Source organism: Enhydra lutris, unplaced genomic scaffold (assembly GCF_002288905.1).
Source record: "Enhydra lutris kenyoni isolate GAN:26980312 unplaced genomic scaffold, ASM228890v2 scaffoldscaffold77, whole genome shotgun sequence".
Lineage (NCBI taxonomy): Eukaryota > Metazoa > Chordata > Mammalia > Carnivora > Mustelidae > Enhydra > Enhydra lutris.
Window position 1 is genome coordinate 1,029,100 of NW_019154161.1, and position 21,639 is coordinate 1,050,738.

General features: G+C 41.2%; 2 protein-coding genes across 2 annotated transcripts in view; one reads left to right on the forward strand and one right to left on the reverse strand.

Annotated features, from left to right (window-relative positions):
- Nucleotides 1-21,639, reverse strand: part of LOC111160767 — a 618,405-nt gene that overhangs the window by 313,730 nt on the left and 283,036 nt on the right.
- Nucleotides 6,051-21,639, forward strand: part of LOC111160568 (zinc finger protein 613-like) — an 18,809-nt gene continuing 3,220 nt past the window's right edge. The window contains 7 exon segments of the mRNA XM_022523765.1: nucleotides 6,051-6,135; nucleotides 7,650-7,681; nucleotides 12,861-12,987; nucleotides 13,284-13,376; nucleotides 14,321-14,951; nucleotides 15,159-15,646; nucleotides 15,649-15,942. Of these exon segments, the coding sequence (XP_022379473.1) occupies nucleotides 6,051-6,135; nucleotides 7,650-7,681; nucleotides 12,861-12,987; nucleotides 13,284-13,376; nucleotides 14,321-14,951; nucleotides 15,159-15,646; nucleotides 15,649-15,942 (1,750 nt within the window).

The following is a 21,639-nucleotide window of genomic DNA, read 5'->3' on the forward strand; positions in this document are numbered from 1 at the left end:
CGGGGTCCTGGGATCGAGCCCCGAATCGGGCTCTCGGCTCGGTGGAGAGCCTGCTTCCCTCTCTCTCTCTGCCTGTCTCTCTGCCTACTTGTGATCTCTGTGTGTCAAATAAATAAATAAATAAAATCTTTTTTAAAAAAGTTCCCCCAATATGATTAAATAAGAGTCAGAACTTCAGAGATTTGAGTGAACATACATCAAAAATAAGTTTTCCATCGTACAGCCTATGTATTAAAAATATTATACTTCTGATGTAAAAAATCAAGTTTTTAGTCAGATGGCTGATTATAGAAATCCATCTAAAAGTTGATCTCATTTTGGGGTGCCTGGTGGGCTGAGGGAGAACTTGTGACTCTTGATCTTGGGGTCATGAGTTCAAGCTGCACATTTGGTGTAGAAATTACTTAAATAATTAAGTCCAAAACACACATTTCTTATAGTAGTATTACATGACTGGCTATTTTAGGGGAAAGGTTTTAACAGTTTGTATTGAATACTTTCAATAGAGATTTTGCTAGAATCCAAGAAATCCACTTCTAGGAATCTATGCAAAGGGAATAATGAGACAAGCATCCAAAACTGATATACAAGTATTATTAGGTCTGCTGAGAATTCATTGAATGAATAAAAGTTCACATATCCAGTGAAATATTATGCAGCTCTTAGAAATGCTAACAACCTATATTTAGTGAAAATATATATATCTCAATTTATGCATAGTATAAGCACATGAAAAAGATGCTGGGTATCATTCTTCAGAGAAATACAAATCAAAACCACAACTGAGATACCACTCACTCTCACTAGGATGTATATAGTTTAAAAAAAAAAGGGGGGGGGGCGCCTGGGTGGCTCAGTGGGTTAAGCCTCTGTCTTCGGCTCAGGTCATGATCTCAGGGTCCTGAGATTGAGTTCCACATCGGGCTCTCTGCTCAGCAGGGAGATTGCTTCCCCCTCTCTCTCTCTGCCTGCCTCTCTGCCTACTTGTGATCTGTCAAATAAATAAATAAAATCTTTAAAAAAATTTTTTTCAAAAAAAAAAAAAGAGTATACTTACCTTGATCAGCACTGAGTAATATATGGAACTGCTGAATTACCATATTGTACAAATTAAATAACACTATGTTAATTACACTGTAATTTTTTTAAAAGTTTGTAAACAAATGTTTATAGGAGCATTATTTATAACAGCCAAAATGCAGAAACAACCCAAAACAACCCAAATATTCTTCAGCTGATGAAAGGACAACCAAAATGTGCTATATCCACACAATGGGGTATTATTCAGGTATAAAAAAGGAATGAAGTACAAATACATGTTACCACATGGATAACCCTCTTACATTAAGTGAAAGAAACCAATCACAAAAGTGCACATAGCATATGGCTGCATTTGCATCATTTATATGAAATGTCCAGGACAAGCAAATCTATAGAGACAGAAGCATTAGTAGTTGCTACAGGTAGAACTAATTATATGCTTGCTGAAACATTCAGGGAGAAACATATAAATGCCTGCTATTTACTTTGAAATACATGTTAAAAATTGTAAAAAGGTAGATTAATGATTGAGAAGTGATATATGGATAGATATAGAATAAAGGAAACAAAATCATGATGACAATCTAAGTGTTAGGTATAAAGGGTGTTCAAATGTAAAACTCTTTAAACTATGTTTGAACGTTCTAATCAAAATGATAGGGAATGGGAAGCTCATAATACTAAGAATTCAGTGAAGTAAGCAGAAACAAAATAAGTATTTTTGATGTAATCGCTCTTCTAAGAGACAGTAAATCAAAAGAGAACAAAAAGTTAAAAGACACCATTCACAATGGCAAAAAAATTAAAGATCAAGATGGGTAGGAGGGACAGGAAACCACATGTATGGGTAAATGGATAATCATAATCTGCTTTCAAAGGTAATAACTGAATACTTAAGTATTTAAATTCTATCTAGGGGCACCTGGCTGGCTTAGTCGGTGGAGCATGCTACTCTTGATATCAAGGTTATGCGTTTGAGCCGCACCAGGGGTGAAGAGATTACTTAAACATAAACGTCTTTAATTCTACCTAGATGAATGCAGAGATTAAGTGATTCCAGTCATAACGGCACAGATTTGCCTCCTGACAATATATACTGTAACAGAATTTAAAAGAAACATTTTAAAGAAAAAACTTTATTATATCATATTTATGACATAAACTATTAAGGCAAATTATGCCAGCATTTCAGCAGGTTATGGGAATTGTGAAACATAAGAAAATAAAGACTGAAGGAGAAATAAATGAAAAAGGTTAACAAGTATTACCCCTGGGGAACAGAACTGGGGTAACAGCAATGTTAGTTTACTTGCGTTACCATGGCACCGAAAAGAAACATTTCCAAGTGGGTGTGCAAATGCGTCCACAGACCAAACCTGCAGAAAGGGCAAAACCCTCATCTTTCGTAGAAACCACTTGGGTCATCTTTAATCCTCTATCTCCAACAAAGCTCTCGTAACTGCGGGGTCGAAAGAAGACGTGTAAAGTCAAAAGCAAACTTAGGGGCTTGGATTGGAGAGAAAGAAACCTTGGGACCTGAACCCACCCACCAACCTGCCTCAGCCGTCACAAACCTCTCAAGAGCCGACACACCAGGACCTCCCAGACCCCCGGAATAATCCCGACACACCAGGATTCGCTGACCGTGCGCCCCAGCTCGTCTTGGAGCCGCAGGGTAAAACCCGAATCCGAAGCGGACGGCACTTTCACTGACAAAACACACCCCTCCCTAGTCTTCAGTCACCGGGCGCTACAGACAGAAACCAAACCCTGACCACGGACGCGGAAACGGGGATCTCCACACACCTGTAATCACTGACCCCCACAATCCTTCAGCACCGACTCCAAAGCCACCGCACCCACAGACAGCCCCTCACGGGCTCCCACTTGCTTCCTCTCCCCAACGGACCCCACGCCTCCACCCACCCGGGAAGCCACAGATACCTCGGTCCTCTCATCCCGCTCCACAAACCGGAACATACACAAACCTGATTCTCTAGGGACCCCACCGCACCCTCCCACAGGCTGCACTTCCGCGAATACTCCCGCCGCGCCCCTGCCCGGACTCCACGCCAGCTACGGCGGCTGACGAGGGCCAGAGACGTTTCTGCAGAACCTGGACTTCCGGCTTTTCCGGGCGTCAGTATGTCTGCGCCCATCTGGCCACCGGTCCCCTAGGCGGCCATCCTTCAGTAATCGACGTACACAAGGCGAAGTGGCCGTTTTGGCCGGAAAAGCCAGGTAAGGCTCGGAACAGTAAAAACCTACCGAAAATACTCCCATTTCTCGCACCTAAATCCTGCGAGGCAAACTGCACTGATTTTAGAAGCTTGAATTTACACAAGGTAAACATGGAGTAGACTAGTCCGCCTCAGCGGGCTGGCGAGAAAAGTAATCCCTACGCACGAAGAATAATTTCGCAGAGGGCGCAGACATCTTAGAAGTTAGGTATCCGTACAAAAATTAAAAAGTCTTTCAGCAGAGGAAAAAGAGCAAACATAAAGGCCAAAGGACAAATACCCTGGGAATGCTTCAGACTGGATATGGAGGCCAAGAGGAAGATTTTTGAGGACAACAAAATATCTGGAGAAGCTCTCACGGTAGGGAGAGTGATAATGCCATCCAAGGAAGTGAAAAACAAGGACTGGGAGAAACTAAGCTTCCCTTTGGAGAGGTGGCGGGGAGACACACCCGCCCAGCAAGGTGAAGAGAGCAGTCCCAAGCAGATGTCCAGGTGGCAAGTTACTTATACGTGGTAGCGGGCTCCCATCTGGAGCCAGTGCCAAGGCAGGGCTTTCTGAGAACCAAGGGCCAGAATTTCTGGGAGGAATAAATAAGACAACTCCAGGGAGAATTAAAAATTGTACAAGAAATGAAAAATAATCATAGTACACTACATGGCTAAACTATAAATGGTATTTACATAGTCATAATGTAAACACCAAATCTAATCCAACCGAAATTAACATATAACTCCTGGAAGATGAGGAAAAATAAATCCCTACGTGTAGAGAACTGTATTTGCAGGAAAAGTTGTTCTGAAGTTTCCTTTATGATAAATTTATGGATAAAGCCCCCAAGTTAAAAAAAACCACTGTTAGTATACCCATATTAAACTATCAAAATCTTTAAAAAAAAGTAACTCTTAAGCTTAAGAGAACTGCAAAATAAAACAGAACCATGGGGGTGCCTGGCTGGCTCAGTCAGAAGAGTGTGACTCCTGATCTCTGGGTTGTGTGTTCAGTCCCCATGTTGGGTGTACAGATTATGTAAATAAATTAATTAAAACTGAGAACCCAGTGGTTTACTCAAAAACACTGAGGGGTACCTGGGTGGCTCAGTTGGGTCTGATCGTGATCGCAGGTGGGATCAAGCCCTGCATCAGACTCCCTGCTCAGCAGAGAGCCTGCTTCTCACTCTCCCTCTGCCTGCTTGTGCTCTCTGTCAAATAAAGAAATAAAATCTTTAAAACAAAACAAAATAAACAAAAAGCCCACTGAAATGATATGTCCTTAGGAAGACTAACACAAGAAAATTCATAGCACCTGCATTTAAAATAGCCCCAAACTAGGGTGTCTGTTAATATAGGAGAATGAGGGTAGAATAATAGTTATAAATACCCACAATGTGATTAAGAAAAAGATAACCAACTTAAAATCGAGGTGGGGGGGAATGGAAATAAACAAGCAACTTATAAAATTAAAGAAAAAGTGAAATAAGATATTTATTTAAAGATTTATTTATTTCAGGGACACCTGGGTGGCTTAGTCCATTGAGCATCCACCTTCAGCTTGGGTCATGATCCCAGGGTCCTGGGATTGAGTCCCGAAGGATTGAGCCTGCTTCTACCTCTCCCTCTGCCTGCTGCTGTCCATGCTTGTGCGTGCACTCTCTGTCAAATAAATAAATAAAATCTTTTTTAAAACAAGATTTTATTTATTTAAGAGGGGGGAGGGCCAGAGGGAGAGGGAAAGAGTATCTGAAACCAAGAGTTGGACCAAGAGTGAAACTGAAACCAAGAGTTGGACGCCCGACCAACTGTGCCACCCAGGTATACATGAGATAAGATTTCTATTCACCCCTAAGATGGGCAAAGATTAAAAGATTGATGAGATAGTGAAGAAATAGGCATTCTGAAAGACTTGGCCTTTTTTCCCCCATGGGTGAAGCGAGGGTAATATTTAGGTCCATCATCAATAGCTTTTGATGTGGGTCACAAAGGCAAAAGAAAAAAATTAAATTTCCTTAAATCTTACATCCATTGACAAGTCCTTGAAAAAGGCAGAGTGACCTTCCTCTAGGAACTCAACTGCCTCAATATTAATACGTTGGTAAGAGCAAAAGGCAATCTTAGCTCAACATTATCCTGACCTCCAGGACCCTGTAAGTCTCCTTTAACTTATAAAAACTTCTTTGGAAACTTCCTTTATCTCTACCCTCCAAGATGTGTATTAGCAATCATCTGCCAAGCACATGGCCTGCTGATGTACAACTGAAGGGCCTCACTGAAGCAGGAGAATGAAGTTCTTGTCTCACAGGGTCGAAGAATGAATCTCACAAAGGAGAGTGAGTAAAGTGATGAGTTTTATTAAGCAAAGATATAGGGGAAGCTCGCAAGAGTGAGAGGGGTCCTGATTTGCCAAAGTGGGCCTCCACCAACAATTTTTCTTTAAACTGACCAGGAGCTTATGGTCTTATCATTCTTGTAATGCCTTGGTTTGAGTAAAGACTGGTGATAACATCTTTAATGGCTTACTTCCTTCTTTGGCGTCTGGTTATTCTTTGTTAGTCACAATGTGACTGTCATAAAAAGATGTCACCTAACCACCACCACCCAAGCCTAGCAAGAAGACAACTTTTCCTTAAACTAAATTAGTTTACTCTGTGCCTACTGCCTTTGTGGTACTACATTGGCTTTTCGAAACCCTATACCGTTCTCTACAAGCACTCCCTAAGGTTGCTCCAATGGTTTCCACTCCTTGAAGGACGACTCCCTTTCTTGTACGGACATGTCCACCTATTTCAAGATGGCCACGCCCGCCGTAAAGTTTCGCTGCTTGGCATGCACCGCCCGCAAAGCGGAGGCGACTGGCCGTTGGGCTTGGCGCACCTTCAGCATCCATAGAAACGGGAGCATGTGCACTGCCCTTTGTGTCGCTCACAACTGACGTAAGCGGACTAGTACTGTTCTCTCGTGCAGAAAAACGAGTCGTACGACCGGTCTTCCAGTATGGCGGCTCCCTTATAAATTGGCCAAGTGGGCGCCGCCATAATCTGTTTCACAGGGTCTTTGTCTAAAAGACCGGAAGCGGAGTGGAATCTTTGTCTGGGGAAGGACGGCCCCGGGCTGGTGGTTTGGTCGACGGTAGCCTGGGATGCCGCAGATGTTAAACTTAACTTTGTGAGGTGGAACAATAGCTGAAGTGATGGGCCGTGGCTCCTTCCACCCACCCAACTAGTGCACGAAGGCTCTATTAAGAGGTCTCTGTTTCGCCTTCTGGCAGCGGAATGAGTTGAGCGAGGTTTGTGGAGATTTGGAGTTAACGGTAGGGGAGGCTTGGGTTGTCCGTGCGAGAAGTAAGCCGTTATGGGATTCTGTGATTGAGGGAGCGGGGCAGTCAGAAATGGTGCAGGCCTGGGGATGGTCAGGGATTGGAGTCGCCTGGAGAAAGGTATTAGGGCTTGGGGTATTGCTTTGTAGGGGAGTTCAGTGACTGGGACGGTCTTGGAGGCAAATCAGTTAGTGGCATTACCGAGACAGTGGGTCAGTGATTTGGATGCGCTTGGAAGAGGTCAGTGATAGGGGCATCTTCCAGGTAAGGTCACTGATTGAGAATGATGGGAGGTCAATGTTTGGGGTGTTCTTGAAGGAACTCAGGAATGTGGGTGTCTTGGAGGGTGTGACAGTGCCTGAAAAGGAATTATGGGGAAGATTAGTCCTTAGGACGGCCTTGAGGGGCATGTCAGCAATTTGAGCATTCTTGGAGGTCAGTGACTGAAGAATCGTTGGAACATGTCACTTATCAGGATGTCCTTGGGAAGGTTTACTAATGCCAGTGTCCATGGTGGGAATATTCGTGGTGTTGGGAGGCTGGGGTTCAGTGATTGAGACATCTTTTGGTACATAGTTTAGTGTGTGGGGTTTTTTTTTTTAAGATTTTATTTTATATTTATTTATTTGAGAGAGATTTGAGCGCAATTAGAGAGATCACAAAGGGAGAGGTAGAAGCAGTTTTTTTGGTTGAGCGCCCAACTTCTTGCTTGATTCCAGGACCCAGAGATCATGACCACAGTCAAAAGCAGGCACTTAACCCACTGGGCCACCCAGGTGCCCCTAGTTGCGTGCTTTTGATGTCCTTTGCTTAAGTTGGTGTTTGGGATGTACTTGGAGTGAGGGATCAGTGATTGATTTTTGGGGGTGGTCAGTGAAGGGGTAGCTTCTAGGGAGTTCAGTGCTTGGGGCAGCTTCCTTTCTTGTCTTTGAGGGTCTTCAATAATAGGTTATTTTATTTTTTATTTTCTGGTAGATATGAAAGCTAATTTTAAAAAATCTTTCCTTTCTTTACTGAACTCTTATTTCTAATGTAATTACTAATTGATTCTTGTAGGTTTTCCAGGTAAGCAGTTAGAAGACCTGCAGGTAAGTTTAACTCAGAGAAAAGAACATGGACTTTGGATTTGGGCAGACCTTAAGGTTTTTATCCATATTCTGCCACTTTACCATGTGAACTTGAGCAAGTTTCTCACCCTGAGACTCTCTTTTCCCATTTGTTAAACAAAAACAAAAAATAAACTGTGTTAACTGCTTATACACTTAAAGATCACACAGTAGATACCCCAGACAGGTTAGCAAGCAGTATCCCAGTATTTATACCTGTTTCTCTGGATTTTTTAGGCTTTTAAAATTTTCTCACTGGACATTTCCCCCCTATTTCTTTGTAATGGTCTTTCTCTAAGTGCAGATTTAGTTTTGAGTACAGTTTTGGCAAAATTACATAATTTAGTGATGTCAGCTTTGTTTCTTCATTATAAAATAATCATGTTTATTGAAAAATAAGTCATCAGGTAATACACATTACTTTTTTCCTTAAGCTATCATATTAACCTACCACCTAAGGAAAACATAATTTTAGATATATATATGCATTTGTGTGTCTAAAATACACATACACATACAAATAAGGACTCAAACAACTCAGAAAAATCTGTTAGACTCACACAGTTTCTCTAATCTCCAGGTCCTGGCTTCCTGGGATAAAATAGTTCCTATGAGGAAAAAAGTGAAGGTACGAAGATCAGCATTGCATCCTTGTCCAGAGACCTTGAACTAGAGCTTCAGAAGAGAGCCCAGAATCAACAACAAAGCAGACTTTCTGATGGTATATAAGGACTCCACAAAATGTCTGAGTCTCAAGTGAGTTTATTTATATATTTATTTTCCACTAGGCCTTCACGTGGGTTTGAGAAGGCTTAATAATACACATATTAAAATATGTTTATTCAATATTTATGAGGACTACTTTATACCACATACAGCATGGAGAGATATCAGAATTTGGGGAAAAAACTGACAAAGGATCAACTTCACAGCCAAATTGCAATGAGAATATGTAAATCGTATGTTTATACAAATTATTTTAAGTAGAACATAGATTATAACCCAAAAGATTCTTTTTTTTTTTTAAGATTTTATTTATTTGACAGATCACAGGTAGGCAGAGAGAGAGAAGCAGGCTCCCTGCTGAGTAATGGTGGGGCTCGATCCCAGGACCCTGAGACCATGACCTGAGCCGAAGGCAGAAGCTTAACCCACTAAGCCACCCAGGCGCCCCAACCCACAAGGTTCTAAGTAGTTCATAAAATTGAGCAGCAAACTTGTGTTTACTGTTCCACATCCCACTTACTTATTGCTGCCTATCAGGTCACCCTGAAACCGGTGGTACGCATTTATTTTTATTTTTTTAATTTTTTTTAAGATTTTATTAATCTTTTTGACAGACACAGTGAGAGGGAACACAAGCAGGGGGAGTGGGAGAGGGTGAACAGGCTTCTTGCTGACCAGGGAGCCCTATGTGGGGCTCGATCCCAGGACCCTGGGATCATGACCCGAGCAGAAGGCAGACACTTAACTGAGCCGCCCAGGTACCCCTGCATTTATTTTTTGTCATTCTCATGGAGATTCAGTGGGTCAGGAAGTAAGACAGGGCTCCACGGTGGTGTCTTACATGTTTGTGGGTTCCCAAGACCACCCTCGGGTTCAATGATTTAGTAGAAGAACTCAAGAGTACTCAGAAACATTGTTATACTCACAATTACAGTTTATTAAGCAAAAGCAGAAAGGTACATAAGGCCCAATCCAGGAGATACCAGGCAGAAACTTTCACTTATTCTTTCTGGGTAGAGTCATTGTGAACAGTGTTGAATTTTCCCAGCAGTGACTTGTAACAACACATTTTGAGTGTCACTAATCAGGGAAGCTCACTCAAGTCTTTGTTTATAGGGTTTTTATTTGGGTTGGAGACATAGGCAACACTGACTATATGAATGGCTGACTTAAGTCGCCAGCCCTTTCAGAAGTAAAGCTGCCATGGTGCGCCCCAAGTCTCCCACTATAAGCCACACTGATAGTATGAATTATCTGGTGTAGCCCAAGGCTCTCAGGTAAAGCTCTTTCTAGGGCTTAGAGGTTAGTTCCTATGAACAGGTAAGCACCAAACCTCTCTTTGGCATGTGCAGGGTGTGGACAATGCACATTGCTGGTTAATCCTTTTTTGCACAGTTTTTCTCCTCACCATGATGTCTGAAACCTCAGCTGGGAAGACTCAAAGGATGGGGACTGGAATCATCTGAAGGCTTCTTTCTTCCTATTTCTGTTTCCAAGATGGCGTGACTCAAAAACTATAGACAGCTGAGGCTCCTGATGAGTATTTATGCACGGCTTCCCTTTGTGGCCAGACTGAAATTACAGGCCTTTTCTGCCTTAGCTTCAGACATTATTCTACTGCATCATTTTTGTTACAGGCAAGTCCCTAAGACAAACTAGATTCAAGGGGAGGGGAACAGGCTTTACCTCTTGATGGGAGAGTGACAAGATCACACTGCAGAAGGTTTTGGAATGGGACATACTGTTGTGGTCATCCTTGGGAAATATAATCATCTCCCACCTGGCCATCAATAAAAACTCGTTGGCAATTTGCCTTAAGGAGAAAGCTCCTCAGGAAAGTAGATCATTCCTGTCATGTAAGTAGGAAGAAATGTTTCTGGTAGGTTACTAGTGAGACTGTTCAATGCTCAGTTCCCTCTATAGCAAACCACCAATAAAGTGGTATATTCCCGGGGCGCCTGGGTGGCTCAGTGGGTTAAGCCGCTGCCTTTGGCTCGGGTCATGATCTCAGAGTCCTGGGATCGAGCCCCGCATCAGGCTCTCTGCTCAGCGGGGAGCCTGCTTCCTCCTCTCTCTCTCTGCCTGCCTCTCTGCCTGCTTGTGATCTCTCTGTCAAATAAATAAATAAAATCTTAAAAAAAAAAAAAAAAAAGTGGTATATTCCCTCTGGTTATTTCTCAGCCATCATCAGAAAAGCCCGTGTTGTTATATCAAAGCCAAACTCAGTGATCAGAGTGCTTCAGGGTTTCAAAACAGTGTAGCTCAAGTCCATAGGCTCCTGGTGCTCTGACTTTATCCGGGGATAACACCTAGATTATCAAGAAAAATGGATGGATTCTAAGACCATCATCATTTGTTCTTCCACCAACAGCCCTCAAAGTTGTTTTTTCTTTAAATTAGTGGTTTTCCATTCGGAATGATTTTTATCTGCCCAGGGGACATTTGACAGTGTCCAGAGATATTTTTTATTATCATAACTGCTAACAGTATCTAGTAAATAGAGGCCAGGGATGCTGCTAAACATCCCACAACACACAATACAGGCCTCCACTGTGAAAAGTTATCCAGCCCAAAATATCAGTAGGGTTGAGGTTGAGAAACCCCAATTTATATTAGTGAACATTTCCAAGTTACATCTATTAGCAAAGTCTTAGAATATTTCCTTCATAATCTCAGTTCATAATCCAATTCTTCTATTTTAAAAAAATTCCCCCCAAATTAAAAAATTTTAAATTCCAATTGCATTAGTAAAGCTTAAAGTATTCTGTGTCAAAATTTCAAACAGTACAGAAGTTTCTAGAGCTAAGCACTTAAGTTCCCCATTAATCCTTTTTCACCATCCTCAGGATAAACTATACAAAAACTTAGGTGTAGCCTTTTGACTTCCTGTGTCAGCATTTACGTATGGGTCTGTGAATTTGTATATATTTGAGTTGTGGATCCTTGGGCCACCCTCAGTTTCAATGATTCTCTAAAAGAACTCAAAAAAAGCTTTTACAGTTACAGATGATTATACTGAAAAGATACATATTAAAATCAACAAAGGCAAAAAACACCAAGTAGAGTCAGGAGAGACCAGGCACCAGTTTCCAGTTGTCCTCACCCCACAGAGTGGCTCGAATAGCATTTCATTCTCCCAGCGATGGTGTGTAACGGTAGCAACACAGGTGGGAAGTATTGCCATCCAGGGAAGTTCACGTGCACCTTGGTGTCCAGGGCTTTATTGGGAGTCAGTCAACACAGGCATTCAGCATACATGACTGACCTCAGCTATTCAGTCTCCAAAATTCAAACTAGAAGAGCACCCAAGGCCTCGGGAATGTGAAAACACCTGTAGCAGGCTGGATATTACAGTGCTTCAGAGGTTATCTCCAGGACCAAGTCGAGGGCCGGTTTTCCTGAAGACAGGCCTTTCCTTGGAGTGTGCAGAGCTTGGGTAACCCAGGCCTGCTGAGTCAACCCTTTACCACACAGAACCTAATACTCACAGTCATAATTGAGGTTATAGTTTATGTACTTTTCTGTAACTTACTAAGTACACTTAACCCAGTACCTTGGAAGTCTATCCCTATCAACATTTAAGTAACAAAAATAGTAAGTGAAAAAATTTTTGAGTGCTCATTAGTGCACTCTACCTGCTCTAAATTCAGTCATGATTTCACAACTTCGGAAGAAATCTATTTGCAGTGTTTTAAATGCTCATGGCTTTCATTGTGCTATCATTCATGTTACTTCTTTCTAGAATTCCATTCCCCTCTCTCCTTCCCTCTCTGAAGTTCAGCTGTTGTGTTTTTTCTCCTCCCCACTGGTGCCCACATGGTATATGTCTGTTTCCTGTCCTATATAAATGTATTGTACTCTCATGTACTTACATTCTTCTCTCTGCAAGCTAGTATGCTCTTTCAAGGTAGGAGAGAATCTTATATAAAAAGGAGTATCTAGTCCAGTGTCTGACTATAGGTGCAATCACACAGATTGTAGATGGTTCCTGGATTGAGAAATTTGAGGATGTTCTGTTTCATTTTTGTGAAAGAGTGAACATGTACAACAATGATTAGAAGCACAAAGGATATTTTAAATAAAAAAGTTAGTTTTTCGGGGCGCCTGGGTGGCTCAGTGGGTTAAAGCCTCTGCCTTCAGCTCAGGTCATGATCTCGGGGTCCTGGGATCGAGCCCCGCATCGGGCTCTCTGCTCAGCATGGAGCCTGCTTCCCCCTCTCTCTCTCTCTGACTCTCTGCCTACTTGTGATTTCTGTCTGTCAAATAAATAAATGAAATCTTTAAAAAAAAAAAAAGTTAGTTTTTCCTACAAAGTATAATGCAACACTAATTACACAGAAAGCAAACGACTGACCATAGGAAAATTATTATATTATATTTCAAGTATTAATCAATGATAATCCCTTTAGAAATGAATAGGAATGTTCTGTTTCAGGGATCACTGTCACTCAAGGATGTGGCTGTGGTTTTCACATGGGAGGAGTGGCAGCTACTGGACCCTGTGCAGAAAATCCTGTATCAAGATGTGATGTTGGAAAATTATAGCAACCTAATATCAGTGGGTAAGCAGAGCTTTCCCAGGGTAATGTAGGCAATTAATTGCCTTTCCTTTCTCAGTGATGAAATGTGTGCAGCCTTTTAAGTACTTACTTTTTTGAACTTGAGTTTCATACATCATAGATTTTAGTACCTTTTGGCCTCCAACAGAATGCTTTTTTTTCCACACCCAAAGTTAAAGGTCTTTATTTGGCTAAGATCCAAATTGTTCAGGCCCTTCAATATAACCTTCCCCGTCTTTCAGAGGTACTATTGTCTAAGTATTTGGGTCCATGGATCCGCTATAATTTTCCTTGAGTAGGGTATCAAGTTACCAAAGCAGATGCATTCTACCAGTTGGAACATGGAACACAATGGATAACAGAGGAAGAAATCCAGAGTCGGATTCATCCAGGTGAGTGAAAAACCAACCCTGTGGCATAAATAGAAGTAAATTCCTGTTTGGTCAGAAACAGGGAGGCATCTATTGTTTGGAGAAATCTTGACATTTTTAAGCTCTGAGTGTGACAGCATGGGGGACATAAGTTCCCACATACATTAATACTGTTTCCACTTTTTTTTTTTTTTAAATAGTAAGCTCCATGCCCAGGGTAGAACCCAACACAGGGCTTCCATTCACAACCCTGAGATCAAGATCTGCGCTGAGATCAAGAGTCGGACACTTAACCGACTGAGCCACCCAGGCTCCGCTTGACTCCACTTTTTAATCTCTCCATATTGGGATTCTTTTGCTTCATCTTTAAAAGAACACATTTCTGGGAGTGCGTGGCTGACTCATTTGGTAGATTGTGTTTAGGGCTGTGAGTTCAAGCCCCATGTTGGGCATGGAGCCTACTGAAAAAAACAAAAAAGAGTTTTCAAAAAAATAAAAGAATACATTTCTTTTTTATGTATGTGGATCTAATCCCATTCTAATTCATCTTGGAACTTGTTCTACTAATCTTTCTCCCTGGCATCCTCAGTTTATCTGCCTTCTCCTATCCATCCCCATGGTTATAGCTCTCTTTTCTAATACACTCAGCATTCATAAATTGTCCCTTGTCTCCACATTCTATAGTTTCTTCCATTTTTTTCCTCCTTCCACTTAGAAATGTCTCAGACTTTCACTGTATCCCCAGCCTCATTTCCTCTTTGGCCTTTGCTATGCGATTCCATTCCTTCTACTTCATGGTCATTGTGGCTCATTGGTCTCCTTTATAGAAGACACCTGGCAAGTTGATTGTCATATAGACAGGCACCAAGAAAATCAAGGCAACCTTAGAACTATGGAGAGTCACCACAAAAATAACGCATTTAGAAAAATATTGTCTCTGAGCCTAAACTTTGATGTCCCTTTAGCACAAAGATCCCGTACATTTGACATACTTGGGAAACATTTGAAACCTAATGTAGAGTACATTATTCAGAATAAAAGCTATGCAAGAAATGAAGTTGAATTTAATGGATATGATGGCTATGATGAAATATTTCTTTATGCTAAGCATGAGAAAATTCATACTGGAGAAAAATACAATAAATATAATAAGCACTTAAAGGTTTTCAGCCATAAGCCACAGCTTATTAAACACTGGAAAACTCAAACAGGAGAGAAACAGTGTAACTGCTGTGACTGCGGGAAAGCCTTTTCCCAGAAGTCAGACCTCATTAAGCATCAGCGAACACACACCAGAGAGAAACCCTATGGTTGCAGCAGGTGTGAGAAAGCCTTTAGTCGGAAATCCCATCTCATTTTACACCAGAGAACCCATACAGGAGAGAAACCTTATGGATGCAATAAATGTGGGAAAGCTTTTACTGATAAGTCATGCCTTAATAAACATCAGAGAACTCACACAGGAGAGAAACAGTTTGAATGTTGTGTATGTCAGAAAAGCTTCAGCGATAAGTCACAGCTCATTATTCATCAGAGATCTCACACGGGAGAGAAACCCTATGGCTGTGATAAATGTGGGGAAACATTCCCCCTAAGGTTTAGCCTCATTTTAAAGATTTTTTTTTTTTATTCATTTGACAGATAGAGATCACAAGTAGGTAGAGAGACAGGCAGAGAGAGAGGAGGAAGCAGGCTCCCCGCTGAGCAGAGAGCCCGATGCGGGGCTCGATCCCAGGACCCTGGGATCATGACCCGAGCCGAAGGCAGAGGCTTTAACCCACTGAGCCACCCAGGCGCCCCTAGCCTCATTTTACATAAAAAAACTCACACAGGGGAAAAACCTTATGGATGCAATGAATGTGGAAAAGCCTTCATCCAGAGATCTGAGCTCATTAGACATCAGAGAACACACACAGGAGAGAAACCTTATCATTGCAGTGAATGTGGAAAAGGCTTTAGTGTAAAGTCACTCCTCAATACTCACCGGAGAACACATACAGGAGAGAAACCCTGTGGGTGCAGTGAATGTGGAAAAACATTCTCCATCAAGTTTAGCCTCATCCTACACCAAAGAACACATATGGGTGAGAAACCTTATGAATGCAGTCAGTGTCAGAAAGCTTTCACCCAAAAGTCACACCTCACTATTCATCAGAGGTCTCACACCGGAGAGAAGCCTTATGAATGCAGTGAATGCCACAAAGCCTTCAGCCGGAAATCCTATCTCCTTATTCATCAGAGAATTCACTCGGGAGAGAAACCTTATGAATGCCTCCAGTGTGGGAAAACTTTCACAAGTTTAGCCTTATTATTCATCAGAGAATCCATACAGGAGAGAAACCCTGTGGATGCAGTGAATGTGGGAAAACGTTTCCTATCAAGTTTAGCCTCGTTTTGCATCAGAAGACACATACAGGAGAGAAACCCCATGAATGCAGTGAATGTCAGAAATCCTTCGCCCAGAAGTCACATCTTACTATACATCAGAGAACTCACACAGGAGAGAAACTTTATGGATGCAGTGAGTGTTGGAAAACGTTCTCCCACAAATTCAGCCTCATTTTACATCAGAAAACTCACAGGGGAGAGAAATCATGAATGAAGTAAATATCCAGAAGTTGTCATTGAAGTGAATAACTGATTATATCAGAGTTTACATAGAAGTGAAACCTTAAGACTGCAGATGGGGACACAACTCCCCCCACCCCAGACTCACACCTCATTGCTTACAAGGGAATGGTACTGGGGGAGCCTGGGTGGCTCAGTCATTAAGTGTCTGCCTTTGGCTCAGGTCATGATCCCGGGGTCCTGGGATTGAGCCCCATATCCGGCACCCTGCTCAGTAGGAGGCCATGCTTCTCCCTCTCCCACTTCCCCTGCTTGTGTTCCCTCTCTCACTGCCTTTCTGTCAAATAAATTTTAAAAAGAGAGAGAGAGAATGGTACTGGGTAGAATTCCAAACAGGAGAAAATACCTTCCTCCATATATGTCAACTGAATGTAGCCAGAGGGAATGAATAGGAGAGAACATCTGTGTGTGTCTGTATTGACTGTGAGGATGTTGTTGGCATGAAATCCAGCTACACTGATATCAGAGACTTGACACTGAGGAAAAAATTATATACTTGAATGAATCTGAGGTATCATCTTTTATGGTTATCATTTTATGAGGGTTGTCATTTCCTGTAGTTGTGACATAGTAAGCAGCATTATGAAAAATTTTAAGTATGTCAATAAATATACTTGCAGAAAACAAAGCAAATATTATATCAGAACTATGTGATAATATGTTTTATGTCTATTTTTATTAAAATGATTGTTCATAATTGGGAATTGCATGTGTTAGCATAGCAATTGTGACTCCCTAGTACACATACTTCAGAGTACACAAAACTTGCCAATAGAATAATCTGCATTGAATCTTTATATCATTACAGTGCTATATAAGTTGTAATTGAACTACAAGGTTCATTATTTTAGCAAGAAATCTTAATAAAATACTGAATATCTCCTGTCACCCATTTCCTGGTATTCGTAAATGGGCCTGGAAGATTTTGAACGTTCCTTGAGTAAAATGTTTTTTCATCGATTCCAAGATAGAATTTTCTTTCTCCACAGAATTAATAGTGAAGTTAGAATGCGACACACAGTTGGTGACTTGACAGGTTTAAATGGAGAATTCAGTACATAAAATAATGGTGTATCAATCATACAATCCAAGGTATCTTGGGTTGGATGAAATACAGTAGAAATATCTGTAATAAAGAATTTTTTTCTTTTAAATCGATCAGATATTTAGGGTTTGAAGAGAAAGAGTATTCACAAGTTTTATACCCTTTTGAATTCTTTAACAGTTTCCAAGATTATCCCTGATATCAGAAGACAGAAATTAAATACTAGCTTTGGTCCTGGTACTGCTTGATTGGACAATGTAACTTGTTCTGATAGTCAAATAAAGTACGCTTCTATTTCCCCTATACTGTACAAGGTATGCTTCCCTCTCAAAGAGCTTATGTGAAACTTTAGGGCTGTTTTTATGAATCCCTCTCTAGAATGTGGCTGGAAAATCTCATAAATTATTTTTCTTAAATGGGGATTAAACTCTAAGATACAGTGAGCTTGGTTTTATTTTGCAAAAGTAGGTTTCCTTTTCAAGCACATTGGTTTACATTAACATGGGGAAATTGCAACACCCAGTTTAAAGTGGTTCAATGTATTGGACAGGACTCCATGACTTATAGTAACATGAGACTCTGGTAAAGACAAAAGCTACAATACAGCCTGAGAAAAAATAAAACACAGGTAAACGTTAAGGTGTTCTACAACATGCAGGCACAGATTCCAGGGACTTTTAGTCACAGAACACCATCTGTCTCTAAATCATAAGTCACCAACGTATATGTGTGAAGTATCTCAGTTTCAGAGAAATCAAGGCACGAGATTACTCAGGGGTCTTTTATACTCACAAGTCACATAGCCCAAACCAGGCTTTGTAAAGGGGCAAATCATCCATCTCCATGTTTTCAATAAGCAATGTAGATTAGCTGGTATTGCCCCACATTAAGCAGTACAATATTGCATGAGAGGGGAAAAACAAAACAAGAGGGGCTAAGAATAATCCCAAGGACACTGAGAGACTTCCTATCCCAAACCCAGGAACCAACAGTCTTACAAATGGAAGAGTTTTGAAAGTCTTGGGGGTTTGAGGGGTGATAGTGAAATGTCACCTACAGTATGATGTAATGGTTAGCAAAATGAATACTACTGTTCTACTGTCTGCATTTTCAAAGGATTTGTTCAAGAATGAGTGGAAACTCCATTGTCCTAAAGGTAAAGCCTGGGAAGTTGACGAGAGCACTGCTCTTTTGAAGACAAAAGATTCTTGCCTATGAGCAGTAACAGCGTATTATTGAATGAGGAGTTTTCACTGACCTTGTCCCTCATGAGCTCCCACCCCAAACCACTTTCCAACAAGAAAGTCACTGTACCTATAGGGGTTAAGTACTTCCCCCCCCCCCCCCCGCTTCCCTTACCATGTTCAAAACATTAAAGGGGATCTCTTCGGGGCACCTGACTGGTTCAGTCAGTGGAGCATGCAACTTGATCTTGGGGTTATAAGTTCGAGTCCCATGCTGGGTTGTGGAGATTACTTAAAAATACAACTAAAAAAAAAAAAAAGGCATCTCCATAGAGGAAGAACCTCCCCACTTCAAAGGCGGGAAACATGTGACTCATCTTTCCTCATCCTTGTCCACTGTCAGCCAAACCCTATTTGCAAGGAAGTAACTGCTATCCTATAATGAGGGTTAGTAAAGCCAACTCTCTTCAGGTTAAATTTTAATTCTAAACCTAAACTTTCATCACTATATTAAAAGTATCTACATGATCCTGTGAAATTGAAGTTTAAGCTACCTCTTACTTGACAAACTCACTGGTAATCTGTTATTTGATATAAGATTTCACTATGATGTAAGACTGGTAGCTCGTGATCATATCGCTGACTTCCCTCCTTACAAGCCATGGCTTGCCTGGGGTGCAAGGGAAGTATAACAATGAGAAAAGACTACTTTGGTTATGGAATCTTTATCCTTGTGTGGAGTTGGTGCAAAAACATGTCAAGACCATATTAAAAAGAATCAAGTTTTCCATGATTTCTTCTCACTACATAGTACAGGCCCCTTTAAGTTCAGTTCCCCATCCTATCATAACAGGTAACAACCCTAAAACTGGCAGTGAGTCTTCAGGAGATCTGGCATATTGAAGAAATACCTGTAAAGGGCTTATCTGGTGATGGTCTTGTGGACCCTTATTGAGTGGATTCAGGTGCTCTTGGTATTTTGACATCAAGACTTGTCCTACAATGAGCATCAGATTATATAAACCCAAGGATCACTGGTTTACTTTAAAATCCAGTCATCACAAAAATAATCTTGATGAGACGAAGCCATGTCGTGATGCTGGATAGTGGGTACATAGGAATTAAGAATTTTTTAAAAAGATTTATTTTTATTTATTTTAAAAAGATTTTTTTAAAAAGATTTATTTATTTTAGAGAGGGGGGAGGGGCAGAGGGAGAGAATCTTCAGGTAGACTTCCTGCTGAGCTTGGAGCCCAATGCAGAGCTTGATCTCAACCTACAAAATAATATGGTCATTTCTGTGCATATTTGTCTGTGTCCAAATCTCCCTTTCCTTATAAAGATACCAGTCATTGGCCCAGCCTAATCTGGCATGACCTCATCTTAACTTGATTATATCTACAAAGACTATTTCCAAAAAAGGTCACATTCATAGTTACTAGGGGGTTAGCAAAATTCATCTCCTTAGGGAACAAAATTCAATCCATAACATGGAGTAAGAAAAAGAAATAGATGAATGATGATGCTAAGAGATTTTGGCAGGAGTGGAAATGTTCATTGTAACAGGGAACATAATGTGGAAGAGATTTGGGCTGGGAAGTCAGGAGTTCTATAATGGAGATTCTAAGTTAGATGTGCTCGTTAGTGTCCAAGCAGAGCTTTCTGCTACAGTCTGATGTACCTGGAAAGTTCAGGGAGAGGTTAAATGTGGAGACAGAAATCTGGACCACATTTCTTCTGGGGAATAGATCCAGATAAAACAAGAGCTTTGGACAATTAGGGATCAACAGATGAGTGTGTAACAAACATGGTAGGGAGCGAGAACATGATGAACAAGTGTTTCATTAAACACAAAGTCATAGGGGCACCTGGGTGGCTCAGTGGGTTAAAGCCTCTGCCTTCGGCTCAGGTCGTGATCCCAGGGTCCTGGGATCGAGCCCCGCATCGGGTTCTCTGCTCAGCAGGGAGCCTGCTTCCCCCACCCCCCTCTTTGCCTGCCTCTCTGCTTATTTGTGATCAAATAAATAAATCTTCAAAAAAAGGATCTTAAAAATAAAATGTTAAAAAATAAAATCTTAAAAAAAAAGAAGACAAAGCCATAAACATTGTCTTGAGAGTTGCTGATACATCAATTAAGATAAGAACTCAGGGATAAGGATGTCATTTTTTGTTTGTTCTTCCAAATAATAGATTCTTTCACTTTTCTTTCCATGAGATGGTCTATGCTACACAAAAACAGAATATTACCTTCCTTCTCTGAATTCCCATTATACTTTGTGCACTAGTTGCTCCTACAAATACTGTATCTTTATGATGTCAAGATAACTGGAGTCCCACGCTTGAGTCAAGGGCCTGTTTTCCATTCCCCCTTGTGCAAGAAGAAAATACAGCTTGGTCATCCATTTATTTCTTCATCAAACGAATGGACAGCGAGGTTGGGGAGAGACCACACTTTTCCATCTGTATCGGTCAAGCTATTTCTTAAATGCCAGGTTTTTATTGAAGGGATTTTCAATATAATCTTACCAAAGTTGCTTCCTTGGAAAGTCTGGTTTTATTAGAATTGGTTGAGGGCCTGGACATGTCTTTATGCAAAGCTCCCCAAGAGTGCTATTGTGACCCTAGCTGATGAACTGCAGTCCTAACACACAGTAAAAGAGATTGAAGTTAGTGGGAAACACAGAAATGTTTATCTACAGCCATTCTTCAAAACACATCTAGATTTCTTCGAATTTTCATTTCCTTTGCTTCCTCAAACCAGGGTTACATTTGCAGCTGCCTACTTTATTCTTTTTCTTGTGTGTTTATTCCTTTTTTTTTTTTTTAAGATTTTTATTTATTTGACAGACAGAAATCACAAGTAGGCAGAGAGGCAAGCAGAGAGAGAGGAGGAAGCAGGCTCCCTGCTGAGCAGAGAGCCTGATGCGGGGCTCAATCCCAGGACCCTGGGATCATGACCTGAGCCGAAGGCAGAGGCTTTAACCCACTGAGCCACCCAGGTGCCCCAAGAAATAGACTTTTATATACATACAATGGCATATTATTCAGCCATAAAAAAGAACAAAATCTTGCCATTGGCAACAACATGGATGGAGCCAGAGAGTATCATGCTAAGGGAAATAAGTCAGTCAGAGAAAGACAGAGATACCTCATGATTTCACTCGTATGTGGAATTTAAGAAACATAAAAATAAAATAAAGGGAAAAAAAGAAAGACAAAACAAGAAATAGCCTTTCTTAAAAAAAGATTTTATTTACTTATTTGACACAGAGAGAGAGCGATCACAAGTAGGCAGAGAGGCAGGCAGAGAGAGAGGGGGAAGCAGGCTCCCCGCTGAGCAGAGAGCCCGATACGGGACTCAATCCCAGGACCCTGGGATCATGACCTGAGCCGAAGGCAGAGGCTTTAACCCACTGAGCCACCCAGG